This window comes from Oncorhynchus gorbuscha, linkage group LG23, assembly GCF_021184085.1.
Source record: "Oncorhynchus gorbuscha isolate QuinsamMale2020 ecotype Even-year linkage group LG23, OgorEven_v1.0, whole genome shotgun sequence".
Lineage (NCBI taxonomy): Eukaryota > Metazoa > Chordata > Actinopteri > Salmoniformes > Salmonidae > Oncorhynchus > Oncorhynchus gorbuscha.
The window spans coordinates 4,061,443-4,086,163 of NC_060195.1; the positions used below are offsets into that span (position 1 = coordinate 4,061,443).

The 24,721-nt window shown below is 43.8% G+C and overlaps 1 protein-coding gene across 1 annotated transcript in view; it reads left to right on the top strand.

Annotated features, from left to right (window-relative positions):
- Positions 1–19,672, top strand: part of unc5a (unc-5 netrin receptor A) — a 610,423-nt gene extending 590,751 nt beyond the window's left edge. The window contains exons 14-16 of the mRNA XM_046325030.1: positions 9,287–9,451; positions 9,765–9,949; positions 19,323–19,672. Of these exons, the coding sequence (XP_046180986.1) occupies positions 9,287–9,451; positions 9,765–9,949; positions 19,323–19,488 (516 nt within the window). The 3' untranslated portion in view covers positions 19,489–19,672. The remainder of the gene's footprint in view (positions 1–9,286; positions 9,452–9,764; positions 9,950–19,322) is intronic.
- The last annotated feature ends 5,049 nt before the right edge of the window (positions 19,673–24,721 follow it).

Consider the following 24,721-nt stretch of genomic DNA (forward strand, 5'->3'; position numbering starts at 1 on the left):
AGCTGCTGTCTGATTGATTCTACTAGGAGCTTCTCTCAAAGGGAGCTCAGATCAAATATAGAAGAGTGTATTAATACACCTGGAACTACCTTCACATCCTGACTCCTGGAGCCTCTCAACAGCTCCTCTTTTCTCTCTCTCTCTCTTTCTCTCTCTCTCTCTCTCTCTCTCTCTCTCTCTCTCTCTCTCTCTCTCTCTCTCTCTCTCTCTCTCTCTCTCTCTCTCTCTCTCTCTCTCTCTCTGTCTCTGTCTCTGTCTCTGTCTCTCTCTCTGTCTCTGTCTCTGTCTCTGTCTCTGTCTCTGTCTCTGTCTCTGTCTCTGTCTCTCTCTCTCTCTCTCTCTCTCTCTCTCTCTCTCTCTGTCTCTGTCTCTGTCTCTGTCTCTGTCTCTGTCTCTGTCTCTCTCTCTCTCTCTCTCTCTCTCTCTCTCTCTCTCTCTCTCTCTCTCTCTCTCTCTCTCTCTCTCTCTCTCTCTCTCTCTCTCTCTCTCTCTCTCTCTCTCTCTCTCTCTCTCTCTCTCTCTCTCTCTCTCTCTCTCTCTCTCTCTCTCTCTCCCCCTCCACCTCTTTCCTTTACCTCCACCTCTCCTCTCCTACTCCCTCTCCCTCTCCTCTCCTCTCTGTCACATTTGCTTGGCCTACTACAGCTGGATAAGGAGAGAGGGGGGGGGGGGGTAGCAGAAAGACAGTGAGGGGAGGGAGGAACCAAGAGAGAGATAATTAAATAGAAAGAGAGAGAGAGAGAGAGAGAGAGAGAGAGAGAGAGAGAGAGAGAGAGAGAGAGAGAGAGAGAGAGAGAGAGAGAGAGAGAGAGAGAGAGAGGAGAGAGAGAGAGAGAGTACACAGGTCTAACTCTCCTAGTCTGAGAGCAGCAGGTCTCTAACGAGAATACTGTGTCTGTGAGTTCCTGGCTCTAACTCTCCTAGTCTGAGAGCAGCAGGTCTCTAACGAGAATACTGTGTCTGTGAGTTCCTGGCTCTAACTCTCCTAGTCTGAGAGCAGCAGGTCTCTAACGAGAATACTGTGTCTGTGAGTTCCTGGCTCTAACTCTCCTAGTCTGAGAGCAGCAGGTCTCTAACGAGAATACTGTGTCTGTGAGTTCCTGGCTCTAACTCTCCTAGTCTGAGAGCAGCAGGTCTCTAAAGAGAATACTGTGTCTGTGAGTTCCTGGCTCTAACTCTCCTAGTCTGAGAGCAGCAGGTCTCTAACGAGAATACTGTGTCTGTGAGTTCCTGGCTCTAACTCTCCTAGTCTGAGAGCAGCAGGTCTCTAACGAGAATACTGTGTCTGTGAGTTCCTGGCTGTAACTCTCCTAGTCTGAGAGCAGCAGGTCTCTAAAGAGAATACTGTGTCTGTGAGTTCCTGGCTCTAACTCTCCTAGTCTGAGAGCAGCAGGTCTCTAACGAGAATACTGTGTCTGTGAGTTCCTGGCTCTAACTCTCCTAGTCTGAGAGCAGCAGGTCTCTAACGAGAATACTGTGTCTGTGAGTTCCTGGCTCTAACTCTCCTAGTCTGAGAGCAGCAGGTCTCTAACGAGAATACTGTGTCTGTGAGTTCCTGGCTCTAACTCTCCTAGTCTGAGAGCAGCAGGTCTCTAACGAGAATACTGTGTCTGTGAGTTCCTGGCTGTAACTCTCCTAGTCTGAGAGCAGCAGGTCTCTAAAGAGAATACTGTGTCTGTGAGTTCCTGGCTCTAACTCTCCTAGTCTGAGAGCAGCAGGTCTCTAACGAGAATACTGTGTCTGTGAGTTCCTGGCTCTAACTCTCCTAGTCTGAGAGCAGCAGGTCTCTAACGAGAATACTGTGTCTGTGAGTTCCTGGCTCTAACTCTCCTAGTCTGAGAGCAGCAGGTCTCTAACGAGAATACTGTGTCTGTGAGTTCCTGGCTGTAACTCTCCTAGTCTGAGAGCAGCAGGTCTCTAACGAGAATACTGTGTCTGTGAGTTCCTGGCTCTAACTCTCCTAGTCTGAGAGCAGCAGGTCTCTAACGAGAATACTGTGTCTGTGAGTTCCTGGCTCTAACTCTCCTAGTCTGAGAGCAGCAGGTCTCTAACGAGAATACTGTGTTTGTGCCAAAACAAACAGCAGCAGTAGCAGAAGCACAATACACTAGAACAGACAGAGCCTGAGTCCCAGATTGCTCCCTATGGGCCCTGGTCAATAGTAGTGCAATATTATTATTTTATAATTTATTTAACCTTTATTTTATGAAGTCAGTTAAGAACAAAATCTTATTTACAATGACGGCCTCCACCAGTCAAACCCAGACGACTCTGTACCAATTATTCACCGCCGTATGGGACTCCCACTCTCGGCCGGATGTGATACAGCCTGGAATCAAACCAGGGACTGTAGTGACTCCTCTTGCACTGAGATGCAGTGCCTTTAGACCGTTGCGCACACTCGGGAGGGAATAGGGTGTAATTTAGGACAGGAGTCAGTCTCTTCTCAGTGATGACTTCCCTCTCTGGGCTGCTGAAGACTTCCTCTCTCTCTCTCTCTCTTACCTGCTCCTCTCCTGTTCGCCTGGGTCACAGTGCCCCCATCTGGCCACATGTGAGTTCTGCAGCTGCTCTCCCCTCTGAATTTAAAAAATAATAATAATAATTTCAAATTAATTTAACCAGGTAGGCCTGTTGAGAACAAGTTCTCATTGACAACTGGGACCTGGCCAAGATAAAGCAAAGCAGTGTGACACAAACAACAACACAGAGTTACACATGGAGTAAACAAACGTACAGTCAATAACACAATAGAAAAATCTATATACAGTGTGTGCAAATGTAGTAAGATTAGGGAGGTAAGGCAATAAATATGCCATAGTGGCAAAACAGTTACAATTAAGCAATTAAACACTGGAGTGATGAATGTGTAAGTAGAGATACTGGGGTGCAAAGAAGCAACAAAAAAAATAACAGTAATGGGGATGAGGTAGTTGGATGGGCTATTTACAGATGGGCTATTTACAGGTAGCTGCTCTGACAGCTGGTGCTTAAAGTTAGTGAGGGAGATGTGAGTCTCCAGCTTCAGAGATTTTTGCTATTTGTTCCAGTCATTGGCAGCTGAGAACTGGATGGAAAGGCGGCTGTGCAATATACCTGCTGGAGCGCGTGCTACGGGTGGGTGTTGCTATGGTGACCAGTGAGCTGAGATAAGGCGGGGCTTTACCTTTACTTTACCTTTATCTGAGCGCCGACTCATAGTATAGCCCAGTGAACGATGTCTGTAACGTTAAAAATAAATGTAATACAGCGGTTGCATTAAGAAGAAGTGTATCTTTGTAAATATATGTAGAACATGTATATTTAGTCATGTTTATTGCTTGTTATCTGACGTTATCTGTCGGAGCTATCATCATTTCTCCGGACATTTGAGTAGCATTTTTTGAAATGTCGTCATTGTAAACAGAGATTTATGGATATAAATGGCATATTATTGAAAAAAAAAATGTACTGTGTAACATGTACTATTACTGTCATCTGATGAAGATTTTCAAAAGGTTAGTGAATTATTTATTTTTTAATCCTACTTTTAAATTTTATTTTTTCTGGGACAAAATGGCCACCGCTTGCCTTTTGTTTCGGTGGTGATCTAATATAAATATGTGCTATGTTTTCGCCGTAAAACATTTTAGAAATCTGACTTGCTGGGTAGATAAACAAGTTGTTTATCTTTCATTTGAGGTATTGGACTTGTTAATGTGTGGAGGTTAAATATTTTTAGGAATATTTTTGCGTTCCATAAGCCACCTTCCAGCTGAACGTGGGGGGGGGTGTTCCAAAATTGGAACCCTAGTCCCCTTCTGGTTAACACAGTGTCCAAAGAAGGGCCAGTTGTATACAGAATGGTGTCGTCTGCGTAGAGGTGGTTCAGGGAATCACCAGCTGCGAGAGCGACATCGTTGATATATACAGAGAAAAGAGTCGGACCGAGAATTGAACCCTGTGGATCCCCCATAGAGACTGCCAAAGGCCCGGACAACAGGCCCTTCTATTTGACACACTGAACTCTGTCTGAGAAGTAGTTGGTGAACCAGGCGAGGCAGTCATTAGAGAAACCAAGGCTCTTGAGTCTGCCGATAAGAATACGGCGATTGACAGAGTCGAAAGCCTTGGCCACGTTGATGAAGATGGCTGCACAGTACTGTCTTTTATCGATGGCGGTTATGATATCGTTTAGGACCTTGAGCGTGGCGGAGGTGCACCCGTGACCAGCTCGGAAAGCAGATTGCACAGCAGAGAAGGTATGGTGCGATTCGAAATGGTCGGTGATCTGTTTTTTAACTTTGCTTTCGAAGACTTTAGAAAGGCAGGGTAGGATGGATATAGGTCTGTAGCAGTTTGGGTCTAGAGTGTCCCCCCTTCGACGAGGGGGATGACTCCTGCAGCAGCTTTCCAATCCTTGGGGATCTCAGACGATACGAAAGAGAGGTTGAACAGGCTAGTAATAGGGGTTGCAACAATGGCGGCAGATCATTGTAGAAAGAGAGGGTCCAGATTGTCTAGCCCAGCTGATTTGTAGGGGAAAAGACTGGTAATGGTTAGATACTAGTTAGTATATATGAATGGTTAGATACTAGTTAATATATATGAATAGTTAGAGACTAGTTAGTATATAAGAATAGTTAGATACTAGTTAGTATATATGAATGGTTAGATACTAGTTAATATATGAATAGTTAGATACTAGTTAGTATATATGAATAGTTAGATACTAGTTAGTATACATGCATGGTTAGATACTGGTTAGTATATACTGTATGGTTAGATACTAGTTAATTTATAAGAATAGTTAGATACTAGTTAATTTATAGGAATGGTTAGATACTAGTTAGTATATATGAATAGTTAAATACTAGTTAGTATATACTGTATGGTTAGATACTAGTTAATTTATAAGAATAGTTAGATACTAGTTAATTTATATGTATGGTTAGATACTAGTTAGCAAATATGAATGGTTAGATACTAGTTAGCATATATGAATAGTTAGATACTAGTTAGTATATATGAATAGTTAGATACTAGTTAATATATATGAATAGTTAGAGACTAGTTAGTATATATGAATAGTTAGATACGAGTTAGTATATATTGTATGCTTGGTGAAGGCCCTGGATTTGTCTGCCCTACCTCTCTCTATCTCTCACTATTACCCCCCCTCTCTCTCTCTACCTCTAATACCTCTCTCTATCTCTCTCTATTACCCCCCCCCCTCTCTACCTCTAATACCTCTCTCTAACTCTCACTATTACCCCCCTCTCTCTCTACCTCAAATACCTCTCTCTATCTCTCACTATTACACCCCTCTCTCTCTACCTCTAATACCTCTCTCTATCTCTCACTATTACCCCCCTCTCTCTCTACCTCTAATACCTCTCTCTATCTCTCACTATTACCCCCCTCTCTCTCTCTCTCTCTACCTCTAAAATCTCTCTCTATCTCTCACTATTACCCCCCTCTCTCTCTATCTCTCACTATTACACCCCTCTCTCTCTACCTCTAATACCTCTCTCTCTCTCTACGTCTAATACCTCTCTCTATCTCTCACTATTACCCCCCTCTCTCTACCTCTAATACCTCTCTCTATCTCTCACTATTACCCCCTCTCTCTCTCTCTACCTCTAAACCTCTCTCTATCTCTCACTATTACCCCCCTCTCTCTCTACCTCTAATACCTGTCTCTAACTCTCACTATTACCCCCTCTCTCTCTACCTCCTGTCTCTAACTCTCACTATTACCCCCTCTCTCTCTACCTCTAATACCTCTCTATCTCTCACTATTACCCCCCTCTCTCTATCTCTCACTATTACCCCCCTCTCTCTATCTCTCACGATTACCCCCTCTCTCTACCTCTAATACCTCTCTCTCTACCTCTAATACCTCTCTCTATCTCTCACTATTACCCCCTCTCTCTATATACCTCTAATACCTCTCTCTAACTCTCACTATTACCCCCCCCCTCTCTCTCTACCTCTAATACCTCTCTCTATCTCTCACTATTACACCCCTCTCTCTCTACCTCTAATACCTCTCTCTATCTCTCACTATTACCCCCTCTCTCTCTACCTCTAATACCTCTCTCTATCTCTCACTATTACCCCCTCTCTCTCTCTCTACCTCTAAAATCTCTCTCTATCTCTCACTATTACCCCCCTCTCTCTCTATCTCTCACTATTACCCCCCTCTCTCTCTACCTCTAATACTCTCTCTCTCTCTACGTCTAATACCTCTCTCTATCTCTCACTATTACCCCCCTCTCTCTACCTCTAATACCTCTCTCTATCTCTCACTATTACCCCCTCTCTCTCTCTCTACCTCTAAACCTCTCTCTATCTCTCACTATTACCCCCCTCTCTCTCTACCTCTAATACCTGTCTCTAACTCTCACTATTACCCCCTCTCTCTCTACCTCCTGTCTCTAACTCTCACTATTACCCCCTCTCTCTCTACCTCTAATACCTCTCTATCTCTCACTATTACCCCCCTCTCTCTATCTCTCACTATTACCCCCCCCCTCTCTCTATCTCTCACGATTACCCCCCTCTCTCTACCTCTAATACCTCTCTCTCTACCTCTAATACCTCTCTCTATCTCTCACTATTACCCCCTCTCTCTATATACCTCTAATACCTCTCTCTAACTCTCACTATTACCCCCCTCTCTCTCTACCTCTAATACCTCTCTCTATCTCTCACTATTACCCCCTCTCTCTACCTCTAATACCTCTCTCTATCTCTCACTATTAACCCCCCCCTCTCTCTCTACCTCTAATACCTCTCTCTATCTCTCACTATTACCCCCTCTATCTCTCTCTATTACCCTCTCTCTATCTCTCACTATTACCCCCCTCTCTCTCTACCTCTAATACCTCTCTCTAACTCTCACTATTACCCCCCCCCCCTCTCTCTCTACCTCTAATACCTCTCTCTATCTCTCACTATTACCCCCTCTCTCTACCTCTAATACCTCTCTCTATCTCTCACTATTAACCCCCCTCTCTCTTTCTACCGCTAATACCTCTCTCTATCTCTCACTATTACCCCCTCTCTCTCTACCTCTAATACCTGTCTCTAACTCTCACTATTACCCCCTCTCTCTCTACCTCTAATACCTCTCTCTATCTCTCACTATTACCCCCTCTATCTCTCTCTCCTTTACCCCCTCTATCTCTCTCTATTACCCCCCTCTCTCTCTCTATTACCCCCCTCTATCTCTCTCTATTACCCCCCTCTCTCTCTATTATACCCCCTCTCTCTCTCTAGTACCCCCCTCTCTCTCTCTTTTACCCCCCGCCTCCCTCTATCTCTCACTATTACCCCCCCCTCTCTCTTTTACCCCCACCTCTCTCTATCTCTCTCTGTTACCCCCCTCTCTCTCTATTACCCCCCTCTCTCTATCTCTCTCTGTTACCCCCCTCTCTCTATCTCTCTCTCTATTACCCCCCTCTCTCTATCTCTCTCTATTACCCCCCTCTCTATCTCTCTCTATTACCCCCCTCTCTCTCTCTATCTCTCTCTATTACGGTCCTTCTGTAGCTCAGTTGGTAGAGCATGGCGCTTGTAACGCCAGGGTAGTGGGTTCGATTCCCGCCCCCCCCACTCTCTCTCACCTTACCCCTCTGCGAGCTTCGGTCACATTTTGTCTGACGTACTGTACCCATATTACCTCAGTCCATATTACAGTGTGATGGAGAAAGTTTTGAGTCATGAATATGGACAGTCAGGCTGTGATGGAGAAAGTTTTAGTTCTGAATAAGTTCTGCTATAGTTCTGACAGTCTATAGTCCTGGTACCTGACTGGTTTCTGTATCACATCAAGTTCTGCTATAGTTCTGCTATAGTTCTGCTATAGTTCTGCTATAGTTCTGCTATAGTTCTGCTATAGTTCTGCTATTAAAAGCTAGTCACTTTAAAAAGATATTTGGGGTGAAAACGTTATGGGAGCTTCATGTATTCCTAATTCATTCAGAATAGAGACCTGCTTTTCTTTCTCTCTCAGAATGTTAACTATCCTACTCAACGACCAGCACATCTACTTATTTACAAACCAGGATATTTGGGTACCTGTTTTTCTTCACTAATATAAGTCAACTAAGATAATGATACGCTCCTGCTCATACCCTCATACCCTCATACTCTCATACCCTCATACCCTCTCATACTCTCATACTCTCATACACTCATACCCTCTCATACTCTCATACCCTCATACCCTCTCATACTCTCATACCCTCATACCCTCTCATACCCTCATACCCTCTCATACTCTCATACCCTCTCATACTCTCATACCCTCTCATACTCTCATACACTCATACCCTCTCATACCCTCATACCCTCTCATACTCTCATACACTCATACCCTCTCATACTCTCATACACTCATACCCTCTCATACTCTCATACTCTCATACCCTCTCATACTCTCATACACTCATACCCTCTCATACTCTCATACTATCATACCCTCATACCCTCATACTCTCATACCCTCATACCCTCTCACTCTCATACCCTCATACTCTCATACCCTCTCATACCCTACACCCTCTCATACCCTCATACCCTCTCATACCCTCATACCCTCTCATACCTTCTCACTCTCATACCCTCATACTATCATACCCTCTGTAGCTCAGTTGGTAGAGCATGGCGCTTGTAACGCCAGGGTAGTGGGTTCGATCCCCGGGACCACCCATATGTAGAATGTATGCACACATGACTGTAAGTTGCTTTGGATAAAAGCGTCTGCTAAATGGCATATATTATTATTATTATATTATACCCTCATACCCTCTCTTACCCTCATACTCTCATACCCTCATACACTCATACTCTCATACCCTCTCATACCCTCATACCCTCTCATACCCTCATACCCTCTCATACCCTCATACCCTCATACGGGGCAGCTAGTCGCATCTGGAACCTTTTATAGTGGTCCATGTTGTGTTCTTGTCCTCCAGGAGATCCCATTCTACCACATCTGGAACCTTTTATAATGGTCCATGTTGTGTTGTTGTCCTCTAGGAGATCCCATTCTACCACATCTGGAACCTTTTATAGTGGTCCATGTTGTGTTGTTGTCCTCTAGGGGATCCCGTTCTACCACATCTGGAACCTTTTATAGTGGTCCATGTTGTGTTGTTGTCCTCTAGGGGATCCCGTTCTACCACATCTGGAACCTTTTATAGTGGTCCATGTTGTGTTGTTGTCCTCTAGGGGATCCCGTTCTACCACATCTGGAACCTTTTATAATGGTCCATGTTGTGTTGTTGTCCTCTAGGAGATCCCGTTCTACCACATCTGGAATGGTTCCCAGCGGTTCCTCCACTGTACCTTCACCCTGGAGCGGCTCAACCTCAGTACCTGTGAGCTCACCTGTCAGCTGTGTGTCTGGCAGGTAGAGGGAGAGGGACAGAGCTTCGGTCTCGACTTCAACATCGCCAAGGTAACACTCAGGTCACATACGATGTGTTTCACATTGTGCCTCTCCAGGTGTTGATATATTAACCAAAGAGATGGGACTCTTTTCTGGCTGTTAACAATATACAGTTATTTAGTATGTGTGCGTGCGGCTGCTACTCTCTATACTCTAATCCTGTTTTTATTTGGTTCATATGACATAAGAGGACATCAGTCTCCTGGACTATATTATTTCATGGCTCGTAGCTAAACAGGACGTGTTTGGCTGTGAACTTTCTCTTTGTGTTCATCTCTATATGTTCCTATATAACCCTTTCTATATTCCTCTGGCCCTATAGGACAGTCGACCCCTGGACCCGGAGTTCCTGCTGATGGACAATAACCTTAGCGGCTCAGCTCTAGCAGGACCCAGTGCTTTCCAGATCCCCTATCTCATCAGGCAGAAGATCTGCAGCAGCCTGGATACACCTTGTCCCAACGGGGCCGATTGGAGACTGTTGGCCCAGAGACTCAAACTGGACAGGTAACTAACCCTAACCCTAACCTTGTCCCAATGGGGCCGATTGGAGACTGTTGGCCCAGAGACTCAAACTGGACAGGTAACTAACCCTAACCACAGACCCTAAACTAGAGACTCAAACTGGACAGGTAACTAACCCTAACTGCAGACCCTAAACTAGAGACTCAAACTGGACAGGTAACTAACCCTTTGGGACTGGGCCTAGGTACAGAGATTCTATATTGGTTTGGGACTGGGCCTAGGTACAGATATTATATATTGCTTTGGGACTGGGCCTAGGTACAGAGATTCTATATTGGTTTGGGACTTGGCCTAGGTACATAGATTCTATATTGCTTTGGGACTGGGCCTAGGTACAGATATTCCATATTGGTTTGGGACTGGGCCTAGGCACAGATATTCTATATTGGTTTGGGACTGGGCCTAGGTACAGATATTCTATATTGGTTTGGGACTGGGCCTAGGTACAGAGATTCTATATTGGTTTGGGACTGGGCCTAGGTACAGAGATTCTATATTGGTTTGGGACTGGGCCTAGGTACAGATATTCCATATTGGTTTGGGACTGGGCCTAGGTACAGATATTCCATATTGGTTTGGGACTGGGCCTAGGTACAGAGATTCTATATTGGTTTGGGACTGGGCCTAGGTACAGATATTCCATATTGGTTTGGGACTGGGCCTAGGTACAGAGATTCTATATTGGTTTGGGACTGGGCCTAGGTACAGATATTCCATATTGGTTTGGGACTGGGCCTAGGTACAGAGATTCTATATTGGTTTGGGCCTAGGTACAGATATTCTATATTGGTTTGGGACTGGGCCTCGGTACAGATATTCTATATTGGTTTGGGACTGGGCTGATGCCTCTCCAATTTAACATTATTTTACACAGCAGAAACAGCCTTTCACATCACACTGTTCTGTGTAGTAGAGAGAAACAATCAAATATTGACGTTTGATGTTTTATCGATTGGTCACGTTTACCTCTGCCTGCTGGTATATACACACACACACACACACACACACACACACACACACACACACACACACACACACACACACACACACACACACACACACACACACACACACACACACACACACACACACACACACACACACACACACACACACACACACACACACACACGCGCTTTGAACACTGTCACTGAATTTAAGTGATTTTCACTGTAGTAGGGTAGCAGGAGAGAGTGAAGAATTACAAAAGTCTAGCTGTGCTCCCTATCCAACCGTTCTCAAGGTGAAGCTGAAGGACTTGAAAGGCTTGCTGGTCTTCCTCTACCCTCAACATCTCCTCACACTCTGACCCCCCAACCCTCTTACCCCAACCTCTAGGCTAGTCCCCCCCCCCTCCCCTCAGCTTGAAGTGGTACACAACAACCCTTAAATCCCTAGACAGTAGAGGATCAGAGAAAGGCCATTACATGGAACAAGCCACTCCAGATACCTCTGGGAGGAAGATACTAGCAGCTGTCATCCTCCAACATCACATACACTACTGAGCTGAAGGGCTGTGTCCCAAACCGCACCCTATTCAATCCCTCTACGGTGCACTACTTCTGTCCATAGTGAGTCCCTTAATAAGGCTCTCGTTAAAAAGTAGTGCACTATATAGGGAATAGGGTGCCAGTTGGGATGCAGACAACATGTGAGGAAGGGACAGTGGGGTCACTGTATTTAGGACTATTGATTGGTTTCGGGGTTTGATCCGAAAGGTCGCTGCCTGAAAGCAGAAAATAAATGTCAACGTTCTTCATGGTATTTATTAAAAGGTTTTATGTGTGATTGTTACAGGAATTAAATTCCGTTATGTTTTATTTAACTAATTCAATTTAACACTCTGTCCACTCCTAAGAATTTGTACGACCCTTATTTGCATAAAATGGACTGAGACCAGTCTCTAAACCAATCAGCAGCGTTTATTCTCGAGAGTACTGAATACGATACAATTTACCACAGGTTATAAACTGAAAATGACGTCATTAGTTTTCGAACTGTCCCATCTCTTCTCCCAACCTGGTACAAAGGCAGTATCTCAAGCCTTCCCACATCGTCTCCCTACCAATTTAATATAATTTATGACCGAGCCAAGGTCTTCCTGTGTAGATGAGCATTCTAGCCAGTCTGACGATAAGTTCATTCATTTCTACCAAGGAACAGACCGTCATTGTTCTAATTCTTGATTATATTTACACGCATTATATTCAGTACTGAGGTTAAAAGAAAATTCATACATCTATACAGTAACATAATAGTATTCTGATTAGTCAGTCCTGATTGAATGTATACATAATTAGTCATTATTGATTTTTAAAAATCCCTTAACAGTGATTTATGTTGGATTAATGGACATTTTTATAATGAAATGCAAACAGGAGGGGTCCTAACTGAAGGAATGCAGATGTATCATATATTATAGACTGGGTGGTTCCAGCCCTGAATGCTGATTGGCTGAAAGCTGTAGTATATCAGACTGTATACCACGGGTATGACAAAACATAACAGTTTTACTGCTCTAATTACATTGGTAACCAGTTTATAATAGCAATAAGACACCTCGGGGGTTTGTGGTATATGGCCAATACATCACGGCTGAGAGCTGTGTCCAGGCACTCCACGTTGCGTCGTGCTTAAGAACAGCCCTTAGTCATGGTATATTGGCCATATACCACACCCCCTCGGGCCGTATTGCTTAAGTATAGTATAGTACAGTGTGTAGAATAACATAGTATAGTGTGCAGCGCAGTATAATGTAGTACTGTGTAGTATAGTGTGTGGTGTAGCATAGTCTAGTGTGTAGTGTAGTACAGTGGGTGGTATAGTATAGTATTGTGTATGGTGTGGTGTATAGTATGCTGTGTAGTATAGTGTGCGGCATAGTGTGTAGTGTAGTGTAGTATAGTGTGTGGTATGGTGTAGTATAGTGTGTAGTTTTGTGTAGTATAGTGTGTAGTATAGTGTGTAGCTTAGTGTGGTATAGTGTGTAGTTTAGTGTGGTATAGTGTGTAGTTTAGTGTGGTATAGTGTGTAGTTTAGTACTGCATGTTGTGTAGTATAGTATAGTGTGTTGTATTGTATTGTATGTTGTGTGGTGTAGTATAGTATGGTGTGTAGTATAGTGTAGTATAGTATAGTGTGTTGTATTGTATTGTATGTTGTGTGGTGTAGTATAGTATGGTGTGTAGTATAGTGTAGTATTGTATGGTGTATTGTATTGTATGTTGTGTGGTGTAGTATAGTATGGTGTGTAGTATAGTGTAGTATAGTATAGTGTGTTGTATAGTATTGTATGTTGTGTGGTGTAGTATAGTATGGTGTGTAGTATAGTGTAGTATTGTATGTTGTGTAGTATTGTATTGTATGTTGTGTAGTATTGTATGTTGTGTGGTGTAGTATAATATAGTGTAGTATTGTATGTTGTGTAGTATAGTGTAGTATAGTATGGTGTGTAGCATAGTGTAGTATTGTATGTTGTGTAGTATTGTATTGTATGTTATGTAGTATTGTATGTTGTGTGTGTAGTATAGTATGGTGTGTAGTATAGTGTAGTATTGTATGTTGTGTAGTATAGTGTAGTATAGTATGGTGTGTAGTATAGTGTAGTATTGTATGTTGTGTAGTATTGTATGTTGTGTGGTGTAGTATAGTGTGGTGTGTAGTATAGTGTAGTATTGTATTTTGTGTAGTATTGTATTGTATGTTGTGTAGTGTAGTATTGTATGTTGTGTGGTGTAGTAGTGTATGTTGTGTAGTATTGTATTGTATGTTGTGTGGTGTAGTATAGTATGGTGTGTAGTATAGTGTAGTATTGTATGTTGTGTAGTATTGTATTGTATGTTGTGTGGTGTAGTATAGTATGGTGTGTAGTATAGTGTAGTATTGTATGTTGTGTAGTATAGTGTAGTATAGTATGGTGTGTATAGTATGTTGTGTAGTATAGTATGGTGTGTAGTATAGTATGGTGTGTAGTATAGTATTGTATGTTGTGTGGTGTAGTATAGTATGGTGTGTAGTATAGTGTAGTATTGTATGTTGTGTAGTATTGTATTGTATGTTGTGTGGTGTAGTATAGTATGGTGTGTAGTATAGTATAGTGTGTTGTATAGTATTGTATGTTGTGTGTTGTAGTATAGTATGGTGTGTAGTATAGTATAGTGTGTTGTATAGTATTGTATGTTGTGTGGTGTAGTATAGTGTGGTATGTAGTATAGTGTAGTATAGTATCGTGTGTAGTATTGTATTGTATGTTGTGTGGTGTAGTATAGTATGGTGTGTAGTATAGTGTAGTATTGTATTGTGTGTAGTATAGTATAGTATGTTGTGTAGTATAGTGTAGTATTGTATGTTGTGTAGTATTGTATTGTATGTTGTGTAGTATAGTGTAGTATAGTATGGTGTGTAGTATAGTGTAGTATAGTATGGTGTGTTGTATTGTATGTTGTGTAGTATTGTATGTTGTGTAGTATAGTGTAGTATTGTATGTTGTGTAGTATTGTATTGTATGTTGTGTGGTGTAGTATAGTATGGTGTGTAGTATAGTGTAGTATTGTATGTTGTGTAGTATTTCGCCGTCCTAACGTAGTCTTCACTAGCCAGCTAGCTAACGTCCACTGATTAGCTGCACTGGAGAAACTATTACACTCAACTGAACGACTTGATTAGTTTAGTGTTAGCTAGCTACATAGCTGTCTTTGCTGTCTTCGTATCATCGTATCCAAGATAATTGTGTTGTTTAGGTTTAGAGTGTGTAGTCTTAGAGTGATTATCTTAATTTACCGAGGTTAGCTAGCCAGCTATTTGTCGTCCTTAACGTAGGTGACTCTGCTAGCTAGCCAACGCTAGCCAACGTCTTCTGTATAGAACTCAACTACCCGGTCGCATTCACAGGTAGTATCACATTTTCACTTCATTTCATTACAGTACAACGGTTTGATTTGTTTGATCGTAGCTAGCTACTTAGCTAGCTACATAGCCGTCTTTGTATCAAAGATAATTGTGTAGTCTAGAGCGATTTTCTAGGTTCGCTAGCCATCTATTGTCGTTCTTTTAGCATACGTAACGTAAACAACACTGCTAGCTAGCCTGCTAGCCCCGAATAGCAACACTGCAGAAACTATTACACTCAACGGAACGACTTGATTAGTGTAGTGTCAACAACGCACCCACTGCCAGCTGGCCTACTTCAGCAGTACTGTATCATTTTAATCATTTTAGTCAATAAGATTCTTGCTACGTAGCTTAACTTTCTGAACATTCGAGACGTGTAGTCCACTTGTCATTCCAATCTCCTTTGCATTAGCGTAGCCTCTTCTGTAGCCTGTCAACTATGTGTCTGTTTATCCCTGTTCTCTCCTCTCTGCACAGACCATACAAACGCTCCTCACCGCGTGGCCGCGGCCACCCTACTCTGGTGGTCCCAGCGCGCACGACCCACGTGGAGTTCCAGGTCTCCGGTAGCCTCTGGAACTGCCAATCTGCGGTCAACAAGGCAGAGTTCATCTCAGCCTATGCCTCCCTCCAGTCCCTCGACTTCTTGGCACTGATGGAAACATGGATCACCACAGACAACACTGCTACTCCTACTGCTCTCTCTTCGTCCGCCCACGTGTTCTCGCACACCCCGAGAGCGTCTGGTCAGCGGGGTGGTGGCACCGGGATCCTCATCTCTCCCAAGTGGTCATTCTCTCTTTCTCCCCTTACCCATCTGTCTATCGCCTCCTTTGAATTCCATGCTGTCACAGTTACTAGCCCTTTCAAGCTTAACATCCTTATAATTTATCGCCCTCCAGGTTCCCTCGGAGAGTTCATCAATGAGCTTGATGCCTTGATAAGCTCCTTTCCTGAGGACGGCTCACCTCTCACAGTTCTGGGCGACTTTAACCTCCCCACGTCTACCTTTGACTCTTTCCTCTCTGCCTCCTTCTTTCCACTCCTCTCCTCTTTTGACCTCACCCTCTCACCTTCCCCCCTACTCACAAGGCAGGCAATACGCTCGACCTCATCTTTACTAGATGCTGTTCTTCCACTAACCTCATTGCAACTCCCCTCCAAGTCTCCGACCACTGCCTTGTATCCTTTTCCCTCTCGCTCTCATCCAACACCTCCCACACTGCCCCTACTCGGATGGTATCGCGCCGTCCCAACCTTCGCTCTCTCTCCCCCCTACTCTCTCCTCTTCCATCCTATCATCTCTTCCCTCCGCTCAAACCTTCTCCCACCTATCTCCTGATTCTGCCTCCTCAACCCTCCTCTCCTCCCTCTCTGCATCCCTTGACTCTCTATGTCCCCTATCCTCCAGGCCGGCTCGGTCCTCCCCTCCCGCTCCGTGGCTCGATGACTCATTGCGAGCTCACAGAACAGGGCTCCGGGCAGCCGAGCGGAAATGGAGGAAAACTCGCCTCCCTGCGGACCTGGCATCCTTTCACTCCCTCCTCTCTACATTTTCCTCCTCTGTCTCTGCTGCTAAAGCCACTTTCTACCACGCTAAATTCCAAGCATCTGCCTCTAACCCTAGGAAGCTCTTTGCCACCTTCTCCTCCCTCCTGAATCCTCCGCCCCCTCCCCCCCCTCCTCCCTCTCTGCAGATGACTTCGTCAACCATTTTGAAAAGAAGGTCGACGACATCCGATCCTCGTTTGCTAAGTCAAACGACACCGCTGGTTCTGCTCACACTGCCCTACCCTGTGCTCTGACCTCTTTCTCCCCTCTCTCTCCAGATGAAATCTCGCGTCTTGTGACGGCCGGCCGCCCAACAACCTGCCCGCTTGACCCTATCCCCTCCTCTCTTCTCCAGACCAAGGAGACCTTCTCCCTTACCTCACCTCGCTCATCAACTTATCCCTGACCGTTGGCTACGTCCCTTCCGTCTTCAAGAGAGCGAGAGTTGCACCCCTTCTGAAAAAACCTACACTCGATCCCTCCGATGTCAACAATTACAGACCAGTATCCCTTCTTTCTTTTCTCTCCAAAACTCTTGAACGTGCCGTCCTTGGCCAGCTCTCCCGCTATATCTCTCTCTGAATGACCTTCTTGATCCAAATCAGTCAGGTTTCAAGACTAGTCATTCAACTGAGACTGCTCTCATCTGTATCACGGAGGCGCTCCGCACTGCTAAAGCTAACTCTCTCTCCTCTGCTCTCATCCTTCTAGATCTATCGGCTGCCTTCGATACTGTGAACCATCAGATCCTCCTCTCCACCCTCTCCGAGTTGGGCATCTCCGGCGCGGCCCACGCTTGGATTGCATCCTACCTGACAGGTCGCTCCTACCAGGTGGCGTGGCGAGAATCTGTCTCCTCACCACGCGCTCTCACCACTGGTGTCCCCCAGGGCTCTGTTCTTGGCCCTCTCCTATTCTCGCTATACACCAAGTCACTTGGCTCTGTCATAACCTCACATGGTCTCTCTTATCATTGCTATGCAGACGACACACAATTAATCTTCTCCTTTCCCCCTTCTGATGACCAGGTGGCGAATCGCATCTCTGCATGTCTGGCAGACATATCAGTGTGGATGACGGATCACCACCTCAAGCTGAACCTCGGCAAGACGGAGCTGCTCTTCCTCCCGGGGAAGGACTGCCCGTTCCATGATCTCGCCATCACGGTTGACAACTCCATTGTGTCCTCCTCCCAGAGCGCCAAGAACCTTGGCGTGATCCTGGACAACACCCTGTCGTTCTCAACTAACATCAAGGCGGTGGCCCGTTCCTGTAGGTTCATGCTCTACAACATCCGCAGATCGACCCTGCCTCACACAGGAAGCGGCGCAGGTCCTAATCCAGGCACTTGTCATCTCCCGTCTGGATTACTGCAACTCGCTGTTGGCTGGGCTCCCTGCCTGTGCCATTAAACCCCTTCAACTCATCCAGAACGCCGCAGCCCGTCTGGTGTTCAACCTTCCCAAGTTCTCTCCGTCACCCCGCTCCTCCGTTCTCTCCACTAGCTTCCAGTTGAACATGACAAGACCATGGTGCTTGCCTACGGAGCTGTGAGGGGAACGGCACCTCATACCTCCAGGCTCTGATCAGGCCCTACACCCAAACAAGGGCACTGCGTTCATCCACCTCTGGCCTGCTCGCCTCCCTACCACTGAGGAAGTACAGCTCCCGCTCAGCCCAGTCAAAACTGTTCGCTGCCCTGGCCCCCCAATGGTGGAACAAACTCCCTCACGACGCCAGGACAGCGGAGTCAATCACCACCTTCCGGAGACACCTGAAACCCCACCTCTTTAAGGAATACCTAGGATAGGTTAAGTAATCCCTCTCACCCCACCCCCCCTAAGTTTTAGATGCACTATTGTTAAGTGACTGTCCCACTGGATGTCATAAGGTGAATGCACCAATTTGTAAGTCGCTCTGGATAAGAGCGTCTGCTAAATGACTTAAATGTAATGTGGTGGTTCTGTAGCTCAGTTGGTAGAGCATGGCGCTTGTAATGCCAGGGTAGTGGGTTCGATCCCCGGGACCACCCATACGTAGAATGTATGCACACATGACTGTAAGTCGCTTTGGATAAAAGCGTCTGCTAAATGGCATATATTATTATTATTATATTATAATGTAATGTAATGTGTAGTATTGTATTGTGTGTAGTATAGTGTAGTATAGTATGTTGTGTAGTATAGTGTAGTATTGTATGTTGTGTAGTATTGTATTGTATGTTGTGTAGTATAGTGTAGTATAGTATGGTGTGTAGTATAGTGTGGTATAGTATGGTGTGTAGTATAGTGTGGTATAGTATGGTGTGTAGTATTGTGTAGTATTGTATGTTGTGTAGTATTGTATTGTGTGTAGTATAGTGTAGTATAGTATGTTGTGTAGTATAGTGTAGTATTGTATGTTGTGTAGTATTGTATTGTATGTTGTGTAGTATAGTGTAGTATAGTATGGTGTGTAGTATAGTGTGGTATAGTATGGTGTGTAGTATAGTGTGGTATAGTATGGTGTGTAGTATTGTGTAGTATTGTATGTTGTGTAGTATTGTATTGTATAGTAGGGATGAAGAGGAACACAGAGTACGTCAGTAACTTGATGGTTGATCATCACACAGTATTGGGGGAAGGATACTTCAACATAGGACAAGAGACAACATGGGGGAAGGACACTTCAACATAGGACAAGAGACAACATGGGGGAAGGACACTTCAACATAGGACAAGAGACAACATGGCTGGATTAATTCACTTTACGAGATATCAAATTAATAACGAAAATTAATATCTCTCTTCCCCCCTCCCTCTCTCTCCCTCCTCTCTCCTCTCTCCCTCTCCTCCCTCCTCTCTTCTCCTCTCCTCTCCTTTCCTCTCCTCTCCTCTCCTCTCCTCTCCTCTCCTTCTCCTCTCCTCCCCTCCAGGCACATGAGTTTCTTTGCGTCCAAGGCGAGTCCCACCAGTGTGATTCTGGATCTGTGGGAGGCCCAACACTTCCACAGTGGAAACCTGAACCAGCTGGCCACCGTCATGGCCGACATCGGGAAACAGGAAGCTATGATCTTCCTGGTCTCAGACGGAGAGTGCTAGCCCAGGCTTTGTCCCAATACTGCACCCTATTCCCTAGATAGTCACCTACTTTGGTGCACTAACTAGGTAATAGGGTGCCATTTGAGATTGGCCCCCTAAACAGAGAGAGGACTGGAACAGGGTAGAATATACAGACAAGATAGGAGAACGCCCCCCCCCCCTTTCTCCCCTCCTCTTCAAGAGAGAAGAGGAGAATGGAACACTACCCCTCTCTCTCCCCTCCTCTTCAAGAGAGAAGAGAAGAATGGAACACTACCCCTCTCTCTCCCCTCCTCTTCAAGAGAGAAGAGAAGAATGGAACAATCCCCCTCTCTCTCCCCTCCTCTACAAGAGAGAAGAATGGAACACTCCCCCTCTCTCTCCCCTCCTCTTCAAGAGAGAGAAGATTTGGGAAAGAACATGGAACACTACCCCTCTCTCTCCTCCTCTACAAAGAGAAGAGAAGAACAAAACACTCCTCTCTCTCTCCTCTATGAGACAAGAGGAGCTAAACAGAAAGCAGGATTTGGGAACAGGGTTCATGTATGTAATGTTAGATCTATCCCATGCCTCCATTCAGAACCCAGATGTCTGGAGAAAACAGGACCTGGGAAGTCGTTTCTGGGTGATGTGTTTTGGTCAAAGTAAAGCAGGGATTCAATCCGTATGGTGATGTCAACTGTGGATGTGTTGACAATGTTCCCACATTTAGCGGAGATCACATTCAAGGTAAAACACTGCAGATGTCGGCTCAATTGGTTTTTGCCTTTTTAAAAGGCGTGTACTCGACAAAGCATGATCAGATTGAATCCCGGTCCAAAGTTACTATGCCACAGGACTGAAGAGGACATCTGGTACACGGTGTGGTATATAACTATGTCAGACAGGTGTACAAAAGAGCTCTTTGTTGTTTAAGTCAAGTTCAGTAGCCATCAAGGTTTAAAGTATAGCCTTATGTCCAAGAGACTTAGGATGAGATGACCGACAAGCATTTACCAACACATGGGCCATACTTTGCCACAAAGTAGCAATATGCAAAATAATCATATTATCCATGGACATATTATCCATCATGAAAAGACTGTCACAATGTCAATGTTGGATTATCTCTGTTTACGTTTAGTCAGAGACAAAGATGATCACATTCAACATCTCATCTTTACCAACCAGAGACATTTTGTCACTGGGTCAAACAGCAGAGTCGATTTATTTCTGCAACTGACTGGACCATAATTGTGAAGAAAAACCCCAGGAATGTTATCACTATAGGGTCTATGACACTCCACTCACTGTCCATCCATTAACCCTGTGGTGTAATCTGATTGGTTGATCCATCTGTCATCACCTAAGGTTTAAAACTGGCTGTAAAAACACAATGAGCTTTTAGGCAGGCGATAGGTTTTATGTCATGATTCTAAAGAACACATCTCCTGATTCTAAAGAACACATCTCCTGATTCTAAAGAACACATCTCCTGATTCTAAAGAACACATCTCCTGATTCTAAAGAACACATCTCATGATTCTAAAGAACACATCTCCTGATTCTAAAGAACACATCTCATGATTCTAAAGAACACATCTCATGATTCTAAAGAACACATCTCATGATTCTAAAGAACACATCTCATGATTCTAAAGAACACATCTCATGATTCTAAAGAACACATCTCATGATTCTAAAGAACACATCTCCTAGACGCTGTTAGAATGTTTTGTCTCAGTCCTTTATCAAGTCAAAGTGAAACCTCACCTCACCACAGTGACAGAGTCTGTAATTGTATTTATCAGTTGAGGCGTTCCACAGCTCTAATGCTCTCAAATCAATATTTTCTATTTTGGGGTATGTCTTTTAGAGGAAAAGTTAAGTTATCGGTTAGATACATTTCCGAAGGGGGTTTCTACAATTGTTTTACTCTAAGCTCAAGACCTAATGTAGATTTTTCCTTTTTATTCCTCAAATTTAATAGTACCAAATGTCTCATGGTGAGATTACGTATTTATAAAATTCCTCCGTTTATTAAGGTGAGATGGGAATATTCTCTCTCTCTCTCTCTCTCTCTCATATATATACTACCGTTCAAAGGTTTGGGGCCACTTCCTCATTCCTGGTTTTTGAAAGAAAAACATGTTTTTTGGTCTGTTAAAATAACATCAAATTGATCAGAAATATAGTGTAGACGTTGTCTCTCTCATTTCTATTGTAGCTGTAGTAACTAACTAACTCTCTCATTCTGTTGTAGCTGTAGTAACTAACTAACTCTCTCATTTCTATTGTAGCTGTAGTAACTAACTAACTCTCTCATTCTGTTGTAGCTGTAGTAACTAACTAACTCTCTCATTTATGTTGTAGCTGTAGTAACTAACTAACTCTCTCATTTCTGTTGTAGCTGTAGTAACTAACTAACTCTCTCATTTCTATTGTAGCTGTAGTAACTAACTAACTCTCTCATTTCTATTGTAGCTGGAAACTCTCTCATTTCGGCGGATTTTTTTATTGAAATATTTTTAAAAAAAAAATGGTCAAAAAAATGTGCTTTTCTTTCAAAAACAAGGACATTTCTAAGTGACCCGAACTTTTAAATGGTAGTGTATGTGTGTACGAAATGGCTTCCTGTAGAGACCATAGGGCACCATTTTGGATTTTAAACCATAGGGCAGAGGGAAGGGAAGATCAGGGGTGTTGGAGCAGCGTTTTAAACCAGAAGGGAAGATCAGAGGTGTTGGAGCAGCATTTTAAACCAGAAGGGAAGGCCAGGGGTGTTGGAGCAGCATTTTAAACCAGAAGGGAAGGCCAGGGGTGTTGGAGCAGCATTTTAAACCAGAAGGGAAGGAGGGGTGTTGGAGCAGCATTTTAAACCAGAAGGGAAAGTCAGGGGTGTTGGAGCAGCATTTTAAACCAGAAGGGAAGATCAGAGGTGTTGGAGCAGCATTTTAAACCAGAAGGGAAGGCCAGGGGTGTTGGAGCAGCATTTTAAACCAGAAGGGAAGGCCAGGGGTGTTGGAGCAGCATTTTAAACCAGAAGGGAAGGCCAGGGGTGTTGGAGCAGCATTTTAAACCAGAAGGGAAGGCCAGGGGTGTTGGAGCAGCATTTTAAACCAGAAGGGAAGGTCAGGGGTGTTGGAGCAGCATTTTAAACCAGAAGGGAAGATCAGAGGTGTTGGAGCAGCATTTTAAACCAGAAGGGAAGATCAGGGGTGTTGGAGCAGCATTTTAAACCAGAAGGGAAAGTCAGGGGTGTTGGAGCAGCATTCTAAACCAGAAGGGAAGGCCATGGGTGTTGGAGCAGCATTCTAAACCAGAAGGGAAAGTCAGGGGTGTTGGAGCAGCATTTTAAACCAGACTGAACAAAACTATAAACACAATAATGCAACAATTTTAACAATTTTACAGAGTTGCATTTCATAGAAGGAAATCAGTCAATTGAAATAAAATCATTAGGCCCTAATCTATGGATTAATCTATGGATTAATCTATGGATTTCACATGACTGGGTAAGTGGAAAGCTCACTAACAGGGATGGTAAAAACAAATTTTTAAAGAGCTAACGTGTTTTGTGCGTATGGAACATTTCTGGAATCTTCTATTTCAAGCTCATGAAAAATGGAACAAATAATTTAAATGTTGCATTTATATTTTTGTTCAGTATAATATGTAAATACTTTTCTATAATAGATATGTTAAATGTGTTTTTTCTTTTCTATAATAATAATAATAGTGTTATCACTTTACGTAATGTTTTTGTCAGCAGAATTGGTAACCAAAGTTTTCTGAACAACATGAGTGAATTACCATAGTTACGTCTCAAATGGCACCCTATTCCCTATTTAGTGCACTACTTTCAGACCAGGGCACCCATAGGGCTCTGGTCAAAAGTAGTGCACTACTATATAGGGAATAGGGTGCCATGTGGGATACAAGCCCATATTGTTAGTGACTTACCACATTGTCTCAGTGTAACTCGTTGGTTTGAACTCGCGGTACCATGAATCTGTTTTCCAAATTTCTTCGTCCCTATAAATGCTAATTGCATCAAAAACAAATTGTTATAAATTCCCAAATGTGTCGCTGTTCTAAAAGCATTTTAACATACTATTTGTTTTACCGGTAATAAGACACTTTATTATACCACTACTTTGTATAGAAATGTACATTATATTTTAATATGGATCCAAAAGAAGAAAAAGCATTTAACATCAAAATATAACTCTGTACCGTGTTAGCCACTACACTGGTATAGACTGGAGATAGAACACACACACACACACACAGACAGACACAGACAGACAGACAGACAGACAGACAGACAGACAGACAGACAGACAGACAGACAGACAGACAGACAGACAGACAGACAGACAGACAGACAGACAGACAGACAGACAGACAGACAGACAGACACAGACAGACAGACAGACAGACAGACAGACAGACAGACAGACACACAGACAGACAGACAGACAGACAGACAGACAGACAGACAGACAGACAGACAGACAGACAGACAGACAGACAGACAGACAGACAGACAGACAGACAGACACAGACAGACAGACAGACAGACAGAAACATTAATCCTTCCTCTTTTCTCAAACAGACAAATTTTGAATTTGTTCCAAACATCAAAGTGTTTAAGATTAAGTTTAGGCATTCAGACTCCAAATGACAGTAAAATCAGAGTTAAATGTAGGCATTAGGGTTAGGCATCTGAATGGTTGAGACAGAGGGTTAAGACACAGAAAACACAATTTCCTGACAGACTGAAGACAAAAATGCAGACTTTTGAAACCAGAGGCAGAGGCTGATCCACCATCCACCATGATCAAAACCCCAAAACCTACTTCAAGGAAACAACGTTCACAGACACAGACCCTAGTGACAGACAGACTTCATCTCCAGACGTCCTCAGACATGGATGGACAGACAGATACTGACAGACACAGACAGACCAGTCACCCAGTGGTAACTAGGTATACTGAACACCATTATAGTGAGATGATAGACAGTGTGTATCTGACAGACAGACAGTAGACAGTTATCAGTCCAGACGTGATGAACAGTGATGTGTTTTCTAAGCACATAGAACAGACAGAGTGTCTCACCACCAGACAGACAGACTCTCAGACAGACAGACTACAGATAACATCTAACAGGACAGTAATCAGACAAATGACAGACTGTTCCCAGACAGACAGACAGACACCTTTACTGACCAGACAGACAACAGACAGACAGACAGACAGGAGACAGGACA